This window comes from Pongo pygmaeus, chromosome 13 (genome assembly GCF_028885625.2).
Source record: "Pongo pygmaeus isolate AG05252 chromosome 13, NHGRI_mPonPyg2-v2.0_pri, whole genome shotgun sequence".
NCBI lineage: Eukaryota > Metazoa > Chordata > Mammalia > Primates > Hominidae > Pongo > Pongo pygmaeus.
In genome coordinates, this window is record NC_072386.2 from 105,587,741 (window position 1) to 105,612,610 (window position 24,870).

At 41.1% G+C, this 24,870-nt stretch overlaps 1 protein-coding gene across 14 annotated transcripts in view; it reads right to left on the reverse strand.

Moving 5' to 3' along the window:
- The window catches only part of TNC (tenascin C), a 97,328-nt gene that overhangs the window by 29,261 nt on the left and 43,197 nt on the right, over positions 1–24,870 (reverse strand). For 2 of the 14 annotated variants that reach the window (XM_063649852.1, XM_054501543.2), the window contains exons 10-15: positions 23,337–23,600; positions 14,606–14,878; positions 13,752–14,024; positions 12,873–13,145; positions 9,702–9,974; positions 7,123–7,395 (exon numbers count right to left, since the gene is read on the reverse strand). In XM_063649852.1, coding sequence (XP_063505922.1) covers positions 7,123–7,395; positions 9,702–9,974; positions 12,873–13,145; positions 13,752–14,024; positions 14,606–14,878; positions 23,337–23,600 — 1,629 coding nt within the window. Of the gene's footprint in view, positions 1–2,721; positions 2,998–5,458; positions 5,732–7,122; positions 7,396–9,701; positions 9,975–12,872; positions 13,146–13,751; positions 14,025–14,605; positions 14,879–23,336; positions 23,601–24,870 lie in introns of all 14 variants that reach the window. The other 12 variants (XM_063649853.1, XM_063649855.1, XM_063649847.1 and 9 more) reach the window with 11 other exon arrangements.

Sequence of the window (24,870 nt, forward strand, 5' to 3'; positions counted from 1 at the left end):
AATGCATTTTTTTTTTAAATCAGAAGAAAAAAAGGAGACAGGAATTTCAAATTAGCTGCATCTAGTTTAGACACTTCTTTTCCATTACAGCTAAATGGAAACTTTCAAAGAGATAAATGCTCTTCCATTAATTCACTAATGCCTAGGTTCTAATCCATGAGACATAAAGAAAAATGTTTTAAAAAGAAGTGTTTGGTGACTGAATGAATAAGGGAATGAATACCTTAATTTTGTAAATAGAGATTTAAATTTTGCTGTGGCTTTGACTTCCTGTAGTTATTTTGAAACACCTGGTGTTTATTCTGAGGCATTTTTTCCATGTAAAGATTTCCCAAGAATCATAATTCTATCAAAAGCGAGGATGAAATCTCTTATACTGTGCAAACAATCTTCGTCTGAGAGACAAAGGTCTCGAATTCTGTTCCTGGATTTTGTTTAGATAAGTGGCGTCTCTCTTTGATAGCTGGCCTCTTTGCACCTCCACACCATCAAAGCAGTGAATTCCAATGAAAGTGAGGGCATTCAGGCTAATTAGGCAATCAAAGCTTGTTATTTAAGAGTCCCTCCTGTTTTGTTTTTTTCTTTTTAATATGCTTCTTTTAAAATGCAATCTTTTCACGTCATGGATTAGCTGAGACAATGCTGTAACTGGATCTAGGATTCCCAAGACTGGGTCTCTCAGCTTCCTTTTCTTCTGTTATGTGGGAGGTCCTGCAAGCCGCTACAAGCAATGGCCTGATGGGATCTGTGGCCATTTCTCCCCTCCTGAGGAGTGAGAATCTCATCTCATTTCTCCTTGTCTCAGTCCCTTAAGAAATTACCATGTTCTGCATTTGAAGACTCATCTGAATGATTTAATTCACATTAGGTAACTGGATAGGAAAAAATACTCATTTTTTAATCTTACATTAAAACACATCCAAAGTTCTCTTAAAAAGGAGAGGGAGTTCATGATTGCATGGGTCTATTGTTCTATCTAGGCTTATTGGTTATTTTTAAGAAAGCCACTTTCCTAATAATGTTGGGAGACAGCAGAAAGAACCTAGCATCTATAAAATTCCTACTGGATGCTAGGCAGTTAAATTTCACCAACTCTATTTAATCTATGAGACAAGGCTCCCAGAAGTGCCTGTGGTATCCTCTCTCCATGCATAAGGAAATTAGGGTTCAAACAAGTTAAGAACTTGCTAAAATTATGTAGCTAAAAAGCTGTAGGAGAGGTTTAGAAACCACACAAGCTTGATCTCAAAATCCTCACTCTTCCAGGACACCATGCTGCCTATAATTAAATATTTAATTGTACTAATTGACATGTCTTAGTGATGGCAATTTAGACCCTGGGAGAGACCTGGTTTAATGTGAAAATCCGATGGCAAAGTCCGTCTTCTGAAAATTATCACTAATGAAAAGGAAGAGACTTCTAAATATTTTCTGAGGCTTTTTGGGCTAGAATTTAGTAAACTGACACCATGTGCAGCCTTTGCCATTGAAGTTTTTGCTGCCACCATTTGGCAGCATTTGCCAAATTGAACATTGGCAAATGTTCAAGAAGTCAAGTTGAGTGAATGGGTAGGGCTTTATTAAACTTGAAATTTATCTGCCATCTGAGGTTGAACCTTCATCAATCTATTGTATTGTCAGTTTTAAGAATAATTATTTTTTAAAGAAAAAGATGGTTATACTTTTGGCACATATATGAACTGCCTTACCTAGCATGATTTATGAACAGAATTTCGATCTTAGGCCTTTACTAACTTAGGAGTCACTTTTTAGGCAGAATCTCTAAAATGGGGATAAAACAGCCAATAAAACTGGGCACAAAAAACCCTAAAAGCTTTATACAACTCTTGAGAACGTTGTCTCCACTTCTTAAGAGCAGCTGTGAAAGTCCTCTCCTTTATAATAGTATCTGCTTTCTCTTTACTTAGAAGTTTACATATATTATCTTGGCTATCATGAGTAATGTATTGTAACCTGTGTCTGTCAATGGATGAATGGATAAAGAAAATGTGGTGTATAGATAGATAGACAGATCATATTTATATATAAATATACACACTCCATATGTGTGTATATATACATATATATACACACATATATATAATGGAATACTTTATAGCCTTAAAAAAGAGGAAAATTCTGTGACTTTCAACAACATGGATGAACCTGGAAGACATTGTACAGAGTGAAATAATCCAGGCACAGAAAGACAAATACTGCATGATCTCATTTGTGTAATCTAAGAAGGCTGAACACATAGAAGCACAGAGAAGAATGGTGGTTACCAGTGACTGGGGTTGGGGAGATGAAGAAAGGGGAGATGTTGGTCAAGGAGTACAAAGTTCAGTTAGACAGAAGGAATAAGTTTTAGTGATCTACTGCACAGAATGGTGACTGGCCATAGTTAATAATAACATATTGAATACTTCAAAATTCCTAAAAGAGTAGATTTTAAATGTTCTCACAGCACAATAAATAAATAAATAAATAAGGAGGTGAGGGGATTGGTATGTTAATTAGGTTGATTCAACCAATCCACAATGTATATGTATATCAAAACAACACACTATTCTCCATAAATATATACAATTACTATTTGTCAATTAAAAATAAGAGAGTATACATTTGGAGTGAAGATTGTATTTTTGTTGAATTTTCCTTTAAGATGACTTATCTCCTTTTCTCTCTGTGTTAGACAAGTGAGAACCTCTGATTGAGTACCTGTAACGACAAAGGCAGTGAGGGGTCTGGTGGGATCCCCAGCCAAGGTGGTCCCTGCCACACTGACGCCATAGCCAGTGTTCTCCACCAAGCCTGTGATGTGAGCTTGCTTTGCATCTCCTGAGACTGTGAATTGCTGGGACTCATGCAGTGAGTGAGCATCACTCACATTGATCACAATCTTTGCAAAAAGCCCAGCTTGAGTGGTCCATGACATGTTGAAGCTGTTTGGAGTAATATTGCTAAGGATTAGCGTGCCCAACTGTGGCTCTGGTTCTGAAGAAGGAATACGGGCAGAGAGAAAGAGAGAGACATTATTAGAGGAAGCAGTGGATTTTTCCAGAATGTAGCCATAGAACATGAAAGCATCGATATCTCCAAATACATGCAGAAGAGACAGTATATTAGGCTGTGTCTACACCTGCATTGAATATGATGATAGAAAATATATTGCTTTCTCTGCAGGTGTAGATTGTGTTCTTTATTTTTATTTTTATTTTTTAGATCTGTGTTCTTTTAAAGCATAGACACCACCATTTGCTATTCATGTATGAAGAAGAGTAGACAAGCCATTAGAGTGGTAGATTGGAATAATGTGAAGGGTATTAAGGCTAAATTTTCTAAAGTTTGTACTGGGGACACAAGCCCTGTAAGATGTTCCAAGAAAAGACAGCTTTATGATTAAGTATGCATGGTAAACACTGAAAATTATGTCTTACCATAGAGATTCACAAGGTGGGTTTGCATTTTAAAGGCTCTGACAGGCGGGTTCTGTCAATAAACCTATTTAATTTTGTTTAGCCCATAATTTCATAAACTTATTGATCAATGTGTACCCTATCTGAGGAATATCCTTTGAACATCTCAAGGAGCTGGTGTTCCATTGAACATGCTTTAGAAAATGCTTCTTTGGAGTTTCCTCATTTAGTATCCTTTTTTAGTATCTACTGGTTGAACAAATTAAAGGCTAATATCCATACAAGAGAAATTTTTACAGTACTTAATATGCATTGTAGGAAAATCTATATTTCACCATTTAATACCATAAAGGTGAAGATGGCTTCCATTAAAAATTCCCAGTGAATGCAAAGGTGAAAGAAAAACTTGAAGTTAGGCATTGAATTTTCTGCTTAGGAAACTCACTTATTGGATAATTTGGACAGATAGATGGTTTCCTGCGGTTAAGTATCTCTTTTCTGTTAAAGTCTAGACATTCAGTTTTGAGAGCAACTCATTTAATGTTAACGGGCCTATATGGCTAGATGTTTATGGCGCTGGCCTCCTAAATGCTCATTTATCAAATAAAACTAATTTTAAAGTAAGTGTGGCCCAGACTGTATTTTAGAGAGAGGCAACAGTACTGGAGAATTCAGATATTAAGATCAGGATTTAGGGTTGGGAAGAGGCACAATATTTCTTCCAAGGACTTGGGAGGTATTTTGCTTCAGCTCCAAAGTTTGGAGGAAAGAAGGGGCTCATGTGGATAAACTTTAACTGCACAATTGTACAGCATAACTCGATGTCATAAAATCTCTAAGAACAAAAAGGATTTGGTTCAGAAGCAGAATATAGCCATTAGCATTGACATGGGATTTCCTCCTTATCAATTAGTTTCAGAAGGTAACAATGCAATCATTTGCAGCTATAGCCTTGACAAATTCCCTCAACCACACAAAAGATTAAAATGTTCCAAGTGGAACTCTGTTATTTTCCTATATTTTGCTGTAGAAACAATCTCCCAAATTAAGGATGCATGCTAGAATTCTTCTCATGCTACCAGACAGACTGTCAATGCCAACAGATTCACCATGCAGAATAAGACTCAGGTTCTTGAGGTCAGCTTTATCTCCAGCTGCCTCTCAAAGGGTGCAACCAAGCTGAGAAATGAGATGTAAGAAAAAACAGAGAAAGATAGTGGTAGTTAGGGTATGGTCAATGTTCCATGCAAAACGAGGGGCATTTTTCTCCCACCACTTTTAACCTTCTGAAATGACTCATTGACATGCTAGCTGCTTCTAGGAAAAAGAAACATTTTCAAAATTTAATGCTCTGAATATTTACCACATGCACCAAGATTTGGACAAGATGATGGCTTGCAAGAAGAGCCTGAGACTTTGTGACAGCTATCAGTGGGTGACAAAACATGCTTGACAAAGTACATGTCAAAAAAGAGTAGTCTTCAGACAAAAATCTCGAGAACAAGATAAGACTACTGGGTCCTCTCATGCAGTTCTTGGGTTGTGATTCAGAGTCTATTCTCAGCATGCTCAGGGCACCCTTATTTTTTAAAATCCTGCTAGAGAGAAAGAGAGTGTAGATCTTTCTGACCAAGGCACCAGAAATGGCATGCACATACCTCTTTGAACATGACATAGGCAAACTTTGATTAGAACGACCACAGGCAGATGATAATGGGTGGGATTGAAAAAAGATTATTCAAGATCAGATGAAAGGATGATTTAGAAATTCAACCAAAGCAAGTCAGGTTAACTTTATACAAACACACAGAACAACTCCAGATGTGAATGGATATTTAGGAAAAAGAGGTTTGACGCTGAAATTCTTTAATTTGGGGTGAGAGTTATTTTAAAGCTTTAAAGCTTTGATTTGGATGGCTCTATCAAATTTGAGAAGGATTGGGAGCAACTAGGAGGGTGAAAAGTGGGTAGCGGGTGATTTTTGGAAAGCTATTCAGAGGAAATTCAATGAAGAGTGAAGAAGCCATAATAGGAAATACCTGTGGTTGCTTGGACCATCAGGGTCTGAGCACGCTGCCCGCCAATCAGCCCATGAAGGTGGGCAGTGTAATTAGAAGAAGCTTTGAGGTTGGTGATGACAGAGCTGCGAGACACTCCAGGCACAGAGAGCACCATGGTCTCATGGGGGTGATCGGAATTACTAACTTCTATAAGAAAGCTATCAAAGGCAGACTCCTGAGCTTCCCACGAGATGAACGCACTGCCCCAGGTCATGTTTGAGACAGTAAGGTGGCTAAGAAGAGGTTCGGCTACTAAAGCAAGAAAAAAAAGAAAAAAAGTGTGTCAATTTACAACACCATTATAGAGTCAAAATCAAAACACATAAGACTAAATCCATAAAGTTTTAGACTTTACCCTTTGTTAATGGTAAAATAATTTGTCCCTTGTTGAAAATCAGTTTGAGCCATGAGAAACAAACATATATGTTTGCCTAATTTTCTCCTCTAAGTTTTTTTATACTTGAACCTGGCTGAGATAGGAACTGGATAATGTTGGCTCGCTGCCTTATCTGTGGATCACCCTGATGACAATTTGTAGCCTCATGTAGAATGAGGACAGACCCTCTCTCAACCATGGGTGACCTAAATGACAGGCAATTTTGATGCTACGATGTCAGCCCTTTTCTTGGATTTCCCAGACTATGAGTCCTCTTTTTGTAAACTATAAGGAAAAATTATCCTGTGTTTGTTCTGTAGATAATGTTTATTTTTTTCTAGTTTGTGATTTCTTCATTTCTCCTGTGTTTGTTCTGTAGATATTGTTTCTTTTTTCTAGTTTGTGATTTCTTCATTTACCTCTCAAAGAGAAGGCACTGTCTAAATTGCACTAAGAATGCTATTTTGAATGTATGGGGCTCCCCTTTCTAAATTCACATAGGGTTCTCTTTTACTGCATGGCAAAGAGCATCTGACTTAGTGCACATCTCACAGACACCACAAATTTAAAATGACAGCAGTTTATTCTTTTGTTTTTTAAACTAAGTCCCTTGTTTGAACACAACTATTCTACTTTTATTTTTGCCATTTATCATTCACTATTCTGAGGGCAAGACAGCATGGTCTGGTCTTCTAGAGGTGGTGTTGGAACTGGGGTGGTCTGAATGGCATGGCTGCCTCCTGCACTCATCTGATAAGTAATCTTTGCTGTTTCCCTTTACTTTCCCAGTTGGAAAAAAAATACCCAACACCATCAACATGATTATTAAATCACTGGGATATTTTGGTATTGCAAGGTCCAAGAGACTAGGAAGACAAAGACACTAAGATAATACAAAATAAAATTTATAAGACCTCTTTGACTGAGGTAGACATCTTTCAAAATTAAGAACAGCTCTTGTTATATAGCTTTTTAGTTATGAGAGGTTAGAATTCTTTCCTCTAGGTTCCATATGGCAAACTAGACTGAACTACATTTTATGCTGTAAACATACTGGTCAGTGATAAATCAGGCACATGGCTTTATGGCAATCCATTATTTGGGCTGCTGTTGGAAAAGAGTTATGTTAAACAGCACTCCAGCCTAGCACCATGGAAGAGTTAGTGCCCTGTGGCTTGTACATCAATGTGAGAGGAGAAGGAGAGGCTTCACCCTGCAAAGAAGACCGTGGAGAGAGTGTGTTAGAAATGGGAGAATGCACATGTACCTGTCGTGGCTGTGGCACTGATGGTTTTGGTCCGGATGCTGGGAGCAAGTCCAGAGAGGTAGACAATGAAATCAGTACTAGGGGGTAGCCCTGAGATATGGGCAGTTCGTTCAGCACCAGAGATATTATATTCCACAGTCTCCCGCAACCTATTGGAATCAATAATTTCAATGGTAAAGGTCTCGAAGATCCCATCGGTAGCTGTCCAGGAGAGATTGAAGCTCTCAGGAGTTATGTCAGAAACATTTAAATTTCCAATTTCAGGTTCTTTGGCTATAAAAGGAAGGGGTGGGGGAGAAGAAACAAATAAATTTGAGTTAATTATTTGGCTGTGTTTTAAGATTGAGGTTGTTAATGGAACCATTGCTGGGTAGAGATATCTGATAGTTCAGGGCTATGATGGAAGGAAGCAGTGTTACCAATTAGTGCCAAAGGGAGAGAAAAAGCAGTTTTGTTAAAAGAAAAATTAGAAAAATGAAGGTATGGCAATTAGATTTCTCTACATGCAGTTGCCACATATAATCAGGCCCTGGCCAAGAAGATGTGCTGAATGATCTTATCAGGAACTGTTGCATCTTAACCACACACGCCTCTGGGAGCCCTACCTCAGGGTTGCTGGCCACTGGTCAAAAGATATGAGTCCTGGCAACTTCCAGTCTCTTGAATTGCATTAAGGAAACCAAGATTACTTGGATGCCTTCCACAGACATTCTTTGCTTTGAAGGAGCTCCCATCTATTCAAATGAGGGCTAAATAATTCTGATGCCATTACCCTCCCAAGGTGGTAACTTGAGGCTTCTGATTTTGTGACTTAATCGTAATTACCAATTTCTCAGTGTAATTCTTGGTATTTTTTTCATACTTTAGAGAAGGATCAGCCAGCCATTCTCATATTCTGTTAAAATAGCTTGTCCTCTCTTAACTGCTGCTATGCGGGCCAAAAAGGCTAGTATTGCATTGCCAACAAAAAGGGCTAAGCCAAGGCAAGGCAGTTTAGGCCATCCCTTTCAGCGAAGAAATAACATTTTGTCTTGAAGATGGTCCTGCCAGTGCTTTCCCCAACCATAAGAATAAAACATGCAGAGGGCAGGTAGGAGCAGGGTTTGAAAAGCTAGTACTGTCTCTTTAGCAAGAAAGAAGGCTCCTGGTCTCTGAGATCCTTCTAATAGATTTGTTGAGATACAGATCAGATGGGATTATGGAACTTCCTGCCCATAGGCCAATTCATCAGCGACAAGAATGTTGCTATTGTTAAGAAGAAAAACACACACACATAAAAATACTGAGGACACCCAAGCCACAAGATCTGCAGAAAAGATCAGAAGTGGTGGGTGATTACTTTGCCTTCTGGGAAGGGATGGTTTATGGGTCTCAGAAAAAGGAGGTCTGGGTGCCTTCAGAGTAGCCTCGGCTGCAAATTCTAGGCATTTCAGGGTCACTGTCCTGGCAGTGGTTGCCTGTGCTTTACGTTTTTTTATCTCAGTGAAAATTAGTGAAATGACTGAGGTTAAAATGCAGAGCTATGCTCTTGCTAGATTCAACTGGGATGTACAGGTATGCATTAAAGTTTAGTTGCAATAATTATTTAAAAAGGGGGGCAGTCATATGCAAAATGAAGCAATAGTCTCTACTGAGCCTCAAACCCATGGAGGCACATAATGAAGATGAGCAATGGAAAACTGTGCCAGAGGAAGGCTGCTGACTTTAGCAGGCTCCCGGGAAACACTGAAGTCTTGTAACAGGGGTAGAGTGACGAGTAAACTATAATGCACCCTCCTCGGTCTGGGGCTGGGAGTTTGCCATCCAAAGGCCAACACTCCAGAGAGAAACTCTTGATTAAAAGAGCAAAAAGGGAATCAGTTCTTTGACATTCATAGCCCAGGACATTCCTTGTTCCAAAAGCTGCTGTGTGTACTTGTGCTAATGAATGGCTTTCTCTTTGGTACAGTCTCTAGTCATAATTGTGTAATTTCTTTTTTTTTCCTTCTGGTCTAGCTATTTGCTAATTTGATATTCTAACAATGACTCAGTATCTGAGAGAATTGCCCAGAGGAGGGTAATTCAGTTCTCTTATTATACTGGGTGCATTTTAAAGAAACATTTCTTAAATGCAAGAACCACAGTACCCATATCCTTGAGGGATTTACAGATAGAAAAGCACCATTTCCAACTAGCAAAAGACTCTCTAAAGTAAATAATCTGTGTTCCACCAGAACTCATATATAGGGAGGGAGGCTTTTAGTTACCTCCAAGCACTGGAGAAGTGAATTAAAACCATCAGGCTGATTCCTGAAACAAAAATTCATCATTCAAAAAAGATGTAGAATCAGCCAGGTAAAGTATGAAAGGCTGGGGGGCTGGAGATCAGAAAGGGCAACACCTGCATCATTCACCATCCACATGGCAAAGGCATGAGGACAAAAGCATAGCCCACAGGGAGGTCTCTGAGCATGCACAGCCGGCCACTGAAAGGCACATGAAAAGGATTCAGTTATGGTGAGATGCTGACTCCGCGCATGATCTCTTGAAAAGGAAGCAAAGAACCTTGGGGAGAAAGCATTGACAGGGAGAGGAAGTACCTGTGGAGGCCTCAGCAGAGAGTACTGGTGTTCTATAGCCCCGGATCACCCCATAGATGGAGACTCTATAAGGCGTGGCAGCCTCGAGGCCCGGGATGTCCACAGCCCTGAGGCTGCCAGGCAACGTGAGGTTCTGGGCTGCCTCCACTTTGTTGACCTCCTGCACCTGAATGACAAAGTGCTCATAGGCATTGTCAGCTGCGGTCCAGTTGAGTCTGAGGCCATCCCAGCCAACCTCAGATACCACTAAATCTCCCAGCTGTGGGAGCTCCTCTGAAGAAGGATAGAAAAGTATTTGTCAGTTCTATAAACCAAAAATGAGGAAACCAAACATCCCACAGCCCAACTCTAGGAAAGAGAGAAAGGGGAAAGATAATTTTTAAAAAAATTCTTGGTCTCTGAGCATTTGCAATTTGAACTGTGGTTCTCTGGCCACAGTTGTCTTCAGGAGTTGAAAATGGTCAGAAAGGGAAATATCTGCATGGTTTATCCTTGAGATGGCAAAGACATCTGCACCAATGCACAACCCACCGGGAGCATGTATTGCTAGCAGCTGAAATTCACATGGAAAAGTAGGATTGTGGGTTAGGGTAAGAGACATGGCAATGGTTACAAGTGCAGAATTTGGAGGCAAGTAGTCCTTAATTAGAATCCCAATACTAGCATTTGCTAGCTGCATAATCTTGGGCATGTCACTCAGCTTCTCTCTGAGCCACCCTTTCTTTACCTTTAAATGGAGTTGATGGTACTATTTCATGGGATTGCATGATGATTAAATGGTAATATTTATCAACTTCTTAGTATCATACCTGATCATGGCGAGTGCCCGATAAGTGTCAGCTTAATAAATAAATCATTGTTCAAGTGTTTTCCCTTGGAATTTCTTACTCATGTCAGGGAGAAATCCCTGCTTTATTTCATTATTTATAACTAGAAAGATTATCTCATCACTAGCCACTGGCTACCTGCCTGGGTTGATAAAGTGTATGCTGTCTCAGGTGTGAACAAGTATAATGTTTTTTCTTTGGTCTTTTATCAGCTTTCAGGGATCAAAAGTTGTGTACTGGGTTCTCAGCTTGTTTCTTCTTCCACCTTTTTCTGCTCGTACTTTATGTCTAAATGAAGAACGGCTGTATCACAGAGCAAAGCTGTTTGTGTGAAATGAGTGTGCCTACTTTTAATTAAAAGAAAGGAGATTTTTCTCAGTAAATGGTGCAGAACAGAACCCACTATTACTGCTTCTACAATGTAGAAAGGAAATTTAACGTAGTTGTTATTGGTGATTTAGAAAGTTTGGATTTAGGATATGGAAAAACCTATTGTTTTGTGGGATGCTTCTGAGGGTTAAATGCAGTCTCTCAGCCACTGTTTTGAAGGCTGAAGTGGCCATGGGTTAGAAGTTAGGGAGGAGAATATCTGCAGGGATTTCAACCAAAAATAGTTGAAAGATATATGTACTTGCTCTTGGGTATCCAAGGATTCAATGCACTGTGAGAGTCTGAGCAACCTCTGAGCAACCTCTTGCTTTTAAGAGGGGTTATTTTCAAACTGTGTTCCACATATATCTGGGGCTGTTCTAGAAGAACTGTGTTGAGAACATGGGTGGAGGTATCCCTCTCTTACTTCCAGGCTCACCAAGAACAGCTGTTCACTTATCTGTCAAATAGTAGGGTTCCTTGGAAGATTTCATTTGCAAAAGGAGTTGTACTGCTAAAAACAAAAGTTTGCGGACTACAGAGGAAGATCATGAGCATCTTGCACACAGGCCACATCTGTCTCAAAGGCCCTTTTTGCTCTTGTTTGATCTGAAGATATTCCAGGAAACACAGGAATATAACCTGGCCCCCTTATTTTTGGAATTTTATGTAGTTTCTAGCAACCACCAAGTTTATTTGTTATATAAGAGCAAGGAAAACAATTTTTTTGAATTGGGTGATTTGGATTGCATTATCAAAAGGCAGCATATGTAGAGTGGGGCATGGGCTTAGGGCTCAGCACAGAAACCCTGTTACCAAAAAGTTGGCCCTTTTTCCCATAGCCCTTTTTGAGGCTATTTCTAGAAACCTCATGTACAGCACAGTTTTTTACAACAGATGGAGCAGCTCATTTTTGGTGGAAAATTGAGAGGAATTGTTTTTCCTTCCCAAATTGAATGAAAAGCATTGAAGTCAAAGGTGGCTGTCCTTTCTTGGAAATGTCCCTGCTTTTTGTATCTGTTGAGGAGAGAGTCCTAGATAGTTTCAGCAGAAGCTAACTGCATCATTTCTAAAGGTTATTATGTAGAGATCTGCCTATCAGTTGGGTGTTAGTTGGTGGTTCTGAGGCTAGTAATAAGGTTTTTCTAGAAAGTTCTGATCTTATTTTTGTGCCACAGCCCTAATGTTTGTGCTATTTTAAAAATCATGACTCTGTTGCTGTATGATAAATTTAGCTATTTGCTATTCAATATTTACAACATGATGGGGACTTTACTAAGCACTGACATTCATTAGCTTATTTATTGCTCATGACAGTTTCCTGAAGTAGGGGTCATTGCTGATTTAAAGATACAAAATGGAGGCTCAGGGATGTAAAGAAATATACCCAAGAATAGAGGCAGGGCACGCTGGCTCATGCCTGTAATCCCAGCACTTTGGGAGGCCAAGGTGAGAAGATCGCTTGAGCCCAGGAGTTTGAGACCAGCCTGGGCAACATGGTGAAACTCCATCTCTACAAAAAATACAAAAAACTTAGCTGAGTGTGGTGGCTCACACCAGGTACTGTGGAGGCTGAGGCAGGAGAATCACTTGAGTCTAGGAGTTCGAGGCTGCAGTGAGCCATGGTCACACCATTGCATTCTAGCCTGGGCAAAAGAATGAGACCCTGACTCAAAAAAAAAAGCATATATCTATATATATACACACACATATATATATATATACACACACACTATATATATAAGTATATATTTGTGTGTGTGTATATATGTGTATCTATATATATACATACACATATATTCCCAAGAATATTTAGCCAGTGAGGTGGAATTCCAACACAGACCTTCCTAAGTTAGAGATTCATGCTGTCTGTCAACAACATTGGGGTAGGATTCTGCCACACGGGGGAGTTTTCTCTATTTCAATGACACGCTGGCTCCTATCATGTCCCCAGTCTGGGAGGAGGGTCATATACCTGTGATGACCTCTACAGCAAGGGGCTGAGTGCTGTGGCCCCTGACCTCGCCGCGCAGGGTGATTGTGTAAGGAGTGCCAGCCCTGAGGCCTGCAATTTCCACGGAACGCAGGCTGCCAGGAACGGTGAGATTGTGAGCTTCTTCCACCTGGTCAGCCTCCTGGACCTGAATGGTAAACTGGTCATAGGTTCCATCTGGCGTGGTCCAGTTCAGTCTGAGAGCATCCCAGCTAACCTCGGTCACTGTGAGGTTTCCCATATCTGGAACCTCCTCTGCATAAGGACACAGAGTTGCTGAGTTACTTAAAAAGGCAATTGTACTCTGGGATTCAGGTGAGGTGGCATTTTGGCTAAGGTTGGGATGAGTTGTCTGGTTAGTGTTGATTATAGATGCATGATTTACAGCAGGTGTTGAGCACACTCAAATTGTTGGCACTAAAGCCAGGGTTTTTCTATTCAGCTTTTGGGAATGAAAAGTAGTTTTAGGAATTGTTCACAATTTCTATTCTTGACATACAAATAGGGCTATGGGGAGTCCTTTGGTGTTCTTAAAATGAGCTCATGAGCTCAGAGCTATTTTTTCTTCATTTACAGGTTGGGCTTTCCAACTTTTTAGATATTGTGACTGAAACTTACTTTGAAAGAAAAGTCACCTCTCACTTTTTTAAAAGAAGAGTAGGTGGAATTTTCCACGGAACTGGGCTACAACTAGGACTTAGCCAAATAAGGGATGTGACATTTAGGAAGAAGCAGAGATGATTCACTGGTATTTCCCCAGTGTGGTAGGAGCTGATCCCAGTTTAAAGCAAGAAAGTGCTTTGATTCCTCCCGAGCAGAGACAAAGGGGAGGAAGTGAATTAGTGAATTCGTCTGGAATACCTGTCAAGACTTCAACAGAGAGAGGGGTTGTGCTGAAGTCCTGAGTCACCCCGCGGATGGTGATGGTATAATGAGTGGCTGCTTTGAGCCCAGGCAGGTCCGTGGACCTCAGTCCTCCTGGGACCGTGAGGTTCTGGGCTGCCTCTACTGTGTCAGCCTCCTGCACCTGAATGAAAAAGTACTCATAGGCCCCTTCCGGAGCAGTCCAGTTGAGTTTGAGGGCATCCCAGCCCACCTTGGCCACCACGACCTCTCCCAAATTGGGAGTTTCCCCTGGAGAAGGACAAAGAACTAGTTTAGTGATCAAATCACACAACAAGGTCCAGGGAATCTTTAACACAAGAATAAGCTGAATAATAATATTACTGAAAAAATGTGACTTTCTTTAGATAAACATGTATCATGCAACTCTTTAAATTTTAGAAATGGAGCAAAGAGAGGAAAGTACAGGAAAATACTTGTTTTGTTTGTTTGTTTTTTAAATCTTAAAGAATTGCCTTAACCCTCAGTAGATGAGAGAATTTTGTGATTTTCTTTCCCTTCCATATATAGTGCCTTAATGTCCTTTAACAGGAGGGAGGCTGTTTATGGAGCTAAAGGCCCTCTCCACGGAAGCTGTGTGTTTAGTCCCGCAGACTGAGCTCTGTACAACTCCCAAGGGTGTCATTCATGTGGAGTGAAGTATTAAAAGTTGCCTTGGGGTTCTGTAATATGATGGCCTGGTGTCACAATTAGACCCCATAGACATAAGTAGTGGCAGAACAAGTCTATTCCAAAGCTAGTCATATCTGATTATTCACGGGCAGTTTCCTGCTGGGAAAAACAGAAGCTATAAATAGAAAGGAAAGAGATACCTGTGGAGGCCTCAGCAGAGAGCACTGGTGTTCTATAGCCCTGGATCACCCCATAGATGGAGACTGTATAAGGCGTGGCAGCCTTGAGGCCCGGGATGTCGACAGCCCGAAGGCTGCCAGGCACGGTGAGGTTCTGAGCTGCCTCTACCTTGTTGGCCTCCTGCACCTGAATGATAAAGTGCTCATAGGCCTGGTCAGCTGCGGTCCAGTTGAGTCTGAGGCCATCCCAGCCAACCTCAGTCACCAAGAGGTTTTCCAGCTCAGGGGCTTGTTCTGAATAATGACAGAGATGGAGTCAGTTAAACTATTCCTCAGAAAGTTTTGCTTCTGAGAACCTGGGAATGGCAAGCCCAATGCCACATCTATAGGCCATTGCAGTCCGAGTGCCACGCTTTGTTCACTGCATCCCCTACTGGTGCTGTCCCTATTAAAACACCAGCAGGACAACAATGTCATATTTCTTTTGCAGCCGGGCACGGTGGCTTGAGCCTGTAATCCCAGCACTTTGGGAGGCCAAGGTGGGTGCATCATTTGAGGTCAGGAGTTTGAGACCAGCCTGGCTAACATGGTGAAACCCTATCTCTACTAAAAATACAAAAATTAGCCAGGTGTGGTGGTGGGCGCCTGTAATCCCAGCTACTCAGGAGGCTGAGGCAGGAGAATCGCTTGAACACAGAAGGTGGAGGTTGCAGTGAGCCGAGATGGCGCCATTGCACTCCAGTCTGGGAGATAGAGTGAGACTCTGTCTCAAAAAAAAAAAAAAAAAAAATTTCTTTTGCCTTCATGCATATTTGGGTTTTTCTCTTGGAAATGGTATTTTCCTATTGATCAGTGTCCTGCAGATTTAGAAAACTATACGTCTATGTTAGCGATGCTCTGAGCTTCAGTTTTCATTTTGGAACATGTCTTGCATCATAATGGGGTGGCCCTCAGTTATTCTGGGGGTCTTGGTTTGAGCTGTCCAACCTTCTGTATTTTGAGACAATTGGCTCCTCTTAGATTCCCTTCTTTTTTGAGAGGCCAAGGTGGGCAGATCACGTGAGGTCAGCAGTTCAAGACCAGCCTGGACAACATGGTGAAACCCCGTGTCTACAAAAAATACAGAAATTAGCTGGGTGTGGTGGCATGAGCCTGTAATTCCAGCTACTTGGGAGTCTGAGTTAGGAGAATCGTTTGAGCCCTGGAGGTTGAGGTTGCAGTGAGCCAAGATTGAGTCATTGCACTCTAGCCTGGGTGACAGAGTGAGACTCCATCTCAAAAAAAAAAAAAAAAAAAAAAAAAGCCTCTTCTTTTTTGTGCTGCCTCAATATCCTATGGGAGGTCTGTTGTATAGTTTATATTGGGATTTCATCAGTTTCTAGCATTCAAATCATGTACATAGATCATATTAGTAAAGATCAGAGACACATTGACACAGTATTATTAAGGCTGAGCTAAGGAAGGTGATAAGGCTTTGAAAAACTGTTCCTTATTAGAAAAAAGAAACAGGTCCTGGGAGAAGCAGATCTTATATAAGAAGCTCAAGTAAAACTGAATGCACCCTCTTCATTCATCTCCTGAATGCACAAAATTCCATAAAAACTCACTGGTCTCAACCTGACTTAAGGGAGATAATTTGCCCAGGGCTGAGCTTAAGTGAACTTTGCATAGTTTAGGAAGGAAAGTATTTCTCTGGAAATGGATCCTGTAAACTAGAGAGTAGAAACTGACTTTAAATCATTTAAAAGAACAAATTGTTTTTTTCTATTTATACTTCACATTGCTGCTAATTTCAAATGAGCCTTATGTGTCCATTAGAGCAGACTACTAACTTGAAAATCTTAGCTTGGAATTTGATTGAGGATATCCTTTCAGAGGAGAAAACATCTTTTCTAGAATTGATTTAACTCAGACATTTCTAAGTTCTGGGGAACATTCTTCCTGCTTGTTTCATATTGTCAGAGCATACACTCCTTCAAATTTTGTTTGATCGAGAACAGAGGTCCGCAAACTGTTACCTGAGGCCCACATCTGGCCAGCTGCTTATTTTGGTAGTCAGCAAGCTAACAACAGATTTTTTTACTTTTTTACATGGTCAGGAAACAAATCCAAAGAAGAATATTATTTCATGGTACATGCAAGTCATATAAAATTCCAATTCTGGTGCCACAGATAAAGTTTTATTGGAGCATAGCCATGCTTGTTCACTTATATATTGTTGATGGCTGCTTTTGTGTTACAAAATGTGCAGTTGAATGATTGTGATGGAAACTCTCTGGCCTATAAAGTCTAAAATATTTACCATCTGGCCCTTCACAGAAAATGTTTGCAATACTTGATCTTGAATACAGACTCCTCTTTAACCCTGACGCATGTCCTGAAGCTTACACCGGAGGCTCCAAAGCAGTTCTTAACCACCTAAACATGGTCTTTATGAGAAAGGGAGGACCCCAAACTGCAAGTGATGTATCTAGATTTAGGAAAAGAAAGGAGGTGTCAACTACCTTTAATCCTGCTGGGCCTTGTGAGGCCAGAAACAGTTCGCTCGGATATAGTTATTATACCCTTGACATTGGGATTTAAGCACAACTAAACTCAAGAGCATGTCCTTCTCAAATATTCCAGCAGTCCTGATGCAGAAAGAGATATAGGACAAAAACAGAGCTAAGTGAAAATGAAATCAACCCTATGTCTTCTTAGCTCTCCTTCTTATCCCACTTTCCTGTTTTTGTTCCTCTGCTGTCCACCTGTCAGGAACTAATCTGTCATTGACAACGTACCACTTCGTGTGAATTAAGTTACTGTCTTTCTTCTACGGGAGTCTGTCTTTTAATCCTTATGTCTAATTGTTACATAAAACATATTTTTTCTATGAAATACATTTTAAATGCCCCCTTGAAAGAGATATTGGGAAAGTTACCTTACTGGGGGTGGGGGAATGAGATTGTGGATTGCCCATTAAGCTGTGGCAAGAGATGGATGGAGAGAAAAGATGCACGTTGGAAAACGTCTCTTCCTAATGAGAATCATCTTATCTCTTTGAATCAGATATTTAATATGCCACTGATACTTTCATCTAATGGTCCCCACATCCTGTTTCATCTGTTCATATAGTCGATAGAGTGATTTTTTTTTACATAATGTCATGTTGTTCAGTAAATAGTAATAGTGATGGTGTTGGTACTTCTGCTAACACTTTTGGTTATTTCTCTACTATTTTTTTTGGTAGGCAAATCAAGAAAGAGCATTGGTTTACAACTCAGAGAGGCAGTACTGTGGCCACGTCAGTAGTGGATGCTACGTGTGCCCCACCCAGATCCCTTTATTAAATAAATGCTAGCCAAATAAGTAAAAGGTACAACTTCCACAAATAAAATCAGTAGCTAAATTAAAGAGAGAGGGGGTCAGAATTATGAAAGAAGGGGGAATATTATGAATAAAAAATACAGTGGACAATAGTTGAGGTGAGGACCAAGAGGCTTCACATAAATGCTGGCTCCACATTTCAACTGCAAATGACATATTGTGGACTTACTGCTCTAGAAGCCAAGTGTTTCCATTATAGATTCCACACTGAATTTCTTGGCATTTCTTTATGAAAAGGCTGTTGTCTTTTTCTTACAGCTGTGCACAGGAATCTACCCTCTGAACAATGTCAGTGGGCCTGGGAAATCAGAATTTTGAAACCCGTTTCTGTGCTACTGGTGGGTTGAGCAGCTGGTCTGGAGGAATTTCTGACAGTGCCAACTTAAATATCTGTAGATTGTTACCATCTTCCAGATAGTGATTACCAAGTGCTGGCTTGATGAGGAACCCACTTCAGCATCCACTTAGGGGAGAAAGAGTGATTCTCCCACAGCAGGGGCATGGTCACATCCAAGCCTGACAACCCCAAAGGGTATCTTCAGTGGCTTTACTCTCATCTCTCAGAGATACGACAATTGAAATGAGAAGCCTTGGCTGCCTTAAAACATTCAGTGATTTCTTTGTAACTGCCAAGAACCAAGCCCCTTTGCAGATGCCCCTGATGATGTCTCTAGCCTCCTACCCTACTGTTTTCCCACTCTATCATATAGCAGGACTCCATAGTTTGCAGTTCACTAAGGTAAATTTTCTCATGCCTTTCAGCTTTTCAGATGCTATTCCCCCTGCTGGAAATGTCATTACTCTTTCTTCACTTGCCCAGCCCCTTTTCTTTTTCAGAACTCAACCAAACATCACTTCTTCCAAAAAGCCTTCTCCAATGCTCTTCATTCCCTTTGCTTAGGTCTGTGATGGGTACCTGTCTCTATGCTCCCACAAATCCCTCTAAAACAGATAAGCTAGTGTTATAATTTGGGTTTTGGTTCTCTCTCTTATAGCAACGTGCACCATTTCTTGAGAAGAGAAGCTGTTTCTTTCTCTTCTATAAACCGGCATTGCCTGACCCACAGTAGGTATGAAATAAATATTTGCTGGATGAATAAATATTTGAATAAATTTCAGTTTGGTCTGTGAGAAAATCAAAATAGCAAATCAGAGCAGAATGTTCTCTATTACTGGTAGCTGTGGCTAAAAACAAAATTCTACCTGTCTTCTTCCAAAATTCCTGAGAGCTACTGGGTTGTCACTGTCAAGGCTTATGTTGCTATGAAAAGATGCTTTGCTGGCTTTATGTTTCTACCTATCACCCCTGCCTCCTGTCTCTTACGGCATGCAGCAAATTCATGGCTTTGACCTTTAGCAGGGTTTAGTTGGGTTTATGAGAGTACAAAAGCGGAGAGAAAAGGGAGAGAGAGGTGAGGAGAGAGAATAGGGGAGAAGGGAGGAAGGAGAGGGGAGGAGAATAGAGTGGAGGAGAAGGAAAGAGAAGGGAGGGAATGGGAGAGGAGGAGGAGAGGGAATGATGCCTGGTATACACTAATTTTTTTAAATGCCAACAGACACAGTACCTTTCGTTCTTCCCTCCTCCCTTCTTTCCTTCTCTTCCTTCCTTCCTTCCTTCCTCCCTTCCTTCGTTCCTTCTTTCCTTCCTTCCATCCTTTTCTATCCAGATTAAGCTGAATTGAAGACTTTCCAAGAGAATGATTTCCCTTACGCCTTAAGGAAAGAATTGGGGTGTTAATGCAGAGGTGGAAGGGAAGAATCAGAAGATTCTACGGAAATGCTGACTCTGAAGTAGCCAGGGTCCCCAAACGCTCATGAAGCTCATACCACATACTTGTCTGCCTGCAGGGCACTTCGATTCAGCAGTGGATAATGGAGTCAGTCCTTACATTCTGCTCACTGATGGGGAGGCAGGCCATAGATACTACAGTAAACCAACACTTGCATAATATCAAGGCAGATAAGTGTCACAAGGAAACCTAGAGCAGCTTGAAGGGGTAGATCAGGATGGCGGTGCCTTTTCAGCTGGTGGTCAGAGAAGCCCTCTGTTCTGGGTCATACCTGAGCTGCTGAGTGAAATGAGGGAGCACGCTCTGTGAAGTGCTGGGAAAAGAGTGGTATCCACGGAGTGGGAGCAGCACACTCCAAGGCCTGAGGGTGGGAGCAGGCTCAGAAAGCTTAAGGAACAGTGCGAAGGCCCAAGAGGCCGTGGTGAAGTGAGCAAGGGCATGAGTGGCAGGACTGAGGTCAGAGGATGGGCCGGCCGTGCCAGATTCTGTAGGGCCCTATAACCCATGGCTGGATCTTTGGGCTAGAGGTGTGATAGGTGGCCAGGTTATGCATAGTTTTAGCATGGTGCCACATCAAGAAAAAGGCTTACATTATGGCCCAATCCTTCAGTAAAACCCTGGAGTTCCCTAGGAAAAAATCTTCAGGGTCACTGATTCTCCATTTTTTTCTGTAAGCCCCACAGACATTGAGTGGTGCCTGGCAGGCTTCTGCTATTAAGAATTCAGTGATACAGAGCTGGAAGGTTCTTGCTTCTGATGGTTGAAACTAAAACTCTGCAACATTTCAGGACTTACAGCCACATGACTCCTTCACCCAAGAGCTCTCACTTTTCCTGTTTTCTTTCTTCCTCTATGCTTACCAAGGTCAGATGCCTGGGCTTCTACTTCTTTACCTATTCCATTTAACACATCTATGTTTGCCTCTTATGTCTCTGTCCAAAAGTGTCTTCCCATTGTAAGCCTTTCCTGATTCTCTGAAGTTAGATCCAGTGTCTCCTGAGCACTGGCTGCACCCTCTGTACCCTCGATCGTAGTGAGCAGAATGTTATCTCAGTGTCTGTTTGTTTGCTACACAGTGAGTTCCTTGGAATTAAATACCCATCTTCTTTGCTCTAGTAACCCCAGAACTTAGCACAGAGCATGGTGATAGTATTTTATGGACTGAGTGAGTGCAGAAGACTTTAAAAGTTAGAATTCAAGAGAGGGAAAGAAACGTCTGCTTCACCTTAAATGAAACATATATAGTTTTTCCTTTGGAGAAAGGGATGGGGGAAATATTCTGCGGACAGTGGAGAAGAACCAATAAAAAGCACTTTGCACATTTTTCCCACACTGAAGAATGTCTTTAAATATGAAACATGATATCTTTGAAATGGCATTAAGAAGGCGTAGTGGGGAAATGCAACTGCTGAGGCTTTGGAATGCCAATATGGGGCTCTCATTCAGAAACAGAATAATTCTAGCTAGTAAATCTCCTGGTTATAGCCACATTACCTCCTTTCTCTAGTGAAGAAGCCCCACACCTCAGGATCTTAGGGAGATAAAACTTCTTCAGTGACTGTGGAGGTGTGAGTCTTTCTTACTGGAGGAAGGAGGCAATGTGGCCATCGCCAGAAGGTGGAATGACTGAGGGGCAATAGGAATTTGTCTTAGATACAGCATTTATCAAACTCAAGGGAAAGCTAAGAGAGAGGGGCAGAGGAAGGAGGAGGAGGAAGAAGAGAAGGAGGGAGGGAAGAGGGAAGAAAGAGAGAGAAAGAGAAAGAAAAGAGAGGGATTTCATCTTTTGGGTATTTCTGATTCATTTGTTGCCCCTTGACACTTTATAACAAGCTCATGTTTATAAAGCTGAAATTTAAATCTCTACTATAGATTTATTTCTTCTTTATTCTGTCCCCCCCCCACCTTATTTTTGATTAAACTATTCTTTCAGAGCATCCTTGATAAACATCTTATAGTTGGATGGGAAGCAGTCAATGCAGAGTCAACAGAATCGACCACGTAAACTCATTTCAGACTCTGGCAGGGACTGCTCATTGTCTGCTAAATTTCTCTCTTACAAATAACCTCAATTTTATGTGGAAGCAACATGTTCAGACAGAAGACCACCTTTCCCTGTCTACCTTAAGCTAAGAGTGGCCAATGAACTATGGGGAGAAGTGATTGGTGGGGTTTCCAGAAACACTCACCCAGAAGGTGCTCCTCTTTGGGAGTTTTGGTTCTCCCTCCCTTATGCTGCCTAGAACACAGATGTAATGGCTGTACTACAGCAGCCATGTTGTGACACTAAGATGACTTTGAGAATGGAAGCCAAGGACTAAAAATGGTGGAAAAGAAAGACAGAAGCAGCCTAGGTGCCTGACAATGTGAAACTACTAAGTTATCCCTGTACCTCCCAGCTCCAGATTCATTTTATAAGAAAGAAAACCAACTTCTGTCTTAAGTGACTGTGATTTGAGACTGAAGATATTGTGAGAAAGACTCTTCAAGCCATTTCCAAATATATCCATGCTTCTAACCCTTTTCTTGCATACCAAGCTTCAACTGGAATAACATCTCTTGCCATAACACCTTTGCCAGCTCTCCTGATTTCCTTGGATCACTCTTTTTCTCGAGTTCTGTCTAGCATTCTGAGTATCTAGTCTTCCGCAAGCACCATGAGCAGGCACACATGAGTCCACATAACAATGCTGACTTTGGGAACTACTTTTCCTCAAATATCAGTACAGTACAATGTATGCAGTAGGTACTCAATACATGCTTACTAATTAAATTGGAAGTAAAGACTATTACTTGCCAAACCCTGGAAAAGTAACATTTTCCACCTATACATTTCGAATATTTGGTGGCCAAAATTGAATAGGCTTATTTTTCATAAAGGAAGAAATATTTTAAAAACTTGGTTGTCTCTTCAGTTTAGCCACCGAGTAAGCATGGCAGCAGGTTCAGTGGACAGGTTGCATGGGCCAGAATGGACACAAGTTGCATGGGCTGCAATGTCAGGATTAAGCTGTCATCACAGACAAACTAGGTTAGTGTCTTAATGACTAAGAGAAAAGAGAAAATGAGAGGGCACCGTGGAAGTCTCAAAGGGCCGTGTGCCACTCTTCAGGAGTAACCTTGGCAGAAAGCAAAAGACCTGGAATAAAAACAGTTTGTGGAAAATAACCAAAAAAAAAATTATCACCAACATCTTGGTCATCTTTAAATGAAGTAAAATGAAAAGTAAATTAATTGTTAGGCTAAAAGAAGGAAATAAACAAGAAACAATTTAAAAGATGCTGTGATGCACACAGTTAAAAAAAGAAAACAAAAATCATAGGTAAATGCAAACACAAACCCTGATGTTTAAAGTTCTCCTAGGAAGAAATATTTTAAAACCCCTATTTCCCAGTGGGGGAACTTTGCTGTATCAGTTGACAGGAGGTAGAAAAGACGAGTAAGCAGCCCTTTCAAAGTGGTGTTCAGGGGCTTCAGGGATGGAGAAAGTGGCTTGCTTTTGCATTTGGCTTTCTCATGTGAGGACACCCTGGCTGAGGAGATCTGCTAACCTCAGAATCAAAGTAGAGTTTGGAGGAAGCTCAGGGCAGACTCACCAGTGGATGCCTTCACACGTGCGGGCTTGCTCTTATGTCTGCCTTTCTCGGCTGTCAGGAGGACATTGTACTCCTGACCTGGTTCCAGGTCTCTCAGGACATAGGAAGTGGTGTTTCTTGGAAGCTGCACTCCCACCCACTGGCCTGTGGGGAGACTGTAATTGAGGCGGTAGCGGTCAAATTTGGCCAACGGTGTCTTCCAGAGCAGGGTCAGGCTGGTCTCTGCAGTTTCAGAAACCTGAAGGTCCTTGGGCATGTCCAACTCTGGGAGGAGAACAGAGAGATGAATGCTCTTCAGGCTGCAAGGCAGGGCTGCTTCTGGGGCTGAAAGTCAACTGGCTCTGGGCTGGAATCCTAGGTCTGCCACAGAGTTGCTGAGGGACCACAGGAGAGTTACCTCTCTGGGTCTCTTTTTTTACTTTTGTAAAATAGGTCTAATTATACATTACCCACATGACCCCATCGGAGTCTGAGAAGATTAAAAATAATGTCATGGAATATCCATTCCATAAAATGCTACTCAGATTTAAAGCAGTTAAAAGGAACCAACTATTGATAAAAGAAGCAATTTAGATGAATCTCGAGAGAATTATGCTGAAGGAAAAAAAGCCAGTTTCACAATGTTACATGCTGTATTGCTATGCACTGAATATCTGTGCCTCTCTAAAGTTCTTATGTTGAAACCTAATCCCCAATGTGAAGGTGTTTGGATCTAGGGACCTTTAGGAGGCCTCATGAATGGGAGTAGTGCCCTTATATAAGAGACCTTTCCCCTCTGTCCTGTGAGGACACAGTAAAAAGATGGCCTGCTGTCAGCCAGAAAGCAGGCCTTTATCAGACACCAAATCTGCTGGCATCCTGATCTTGGACTTCGCAACCTTCAAAACTGTGAGAAATAAATTTCTTCTGTTTATAAGTTACTCGGTCTAAGGTATTCTTATTCTTGTTACAGTAACTCAAATGGACTAATATGTGTAGGATCCCATTTATGCAACATTCCTTGAAATGGCAAAATCATAGAGATGAAGAACAGATAAATGAATGCACAGGGTTAGGCAGAGGGGCAAAGGGAGGGAGGTGGCTGTGGCTGCAAAGGGTAGCACGTGGGATTCTTGTAGTAAGACTGTTCTGTATCTTGACTCTAGCAGTGCATTCACAAATCTACACGTGCAATAAAATTGCATAGAACTAAGTATATACACACACATACGAATGAGTGTATGCAAAACTGGTGAAATATAAATAGAGTGGACAGATTATGCCAATGTCAATTTCTCAGTTGTTATATTAGTCTACATTTATGCAAGATGCTACCCTTGGGGGAACCTGGGTGATGGGCACAGGGGATCTCTCTGTATGATTTCTCACAATTGCATGTGAATCTACAATTATCTCAAAATTAAAAGATTAAGAAAAAAGAATTGGCATGTAAATGCCCAGCCTTGCATCCCACATAATGTGGAAGCTCAATGATGATCCATCTCTTCTTTACACACTAGCCTCCTTCTTCCTCATAGTGCCTGTGGGGAGGTAA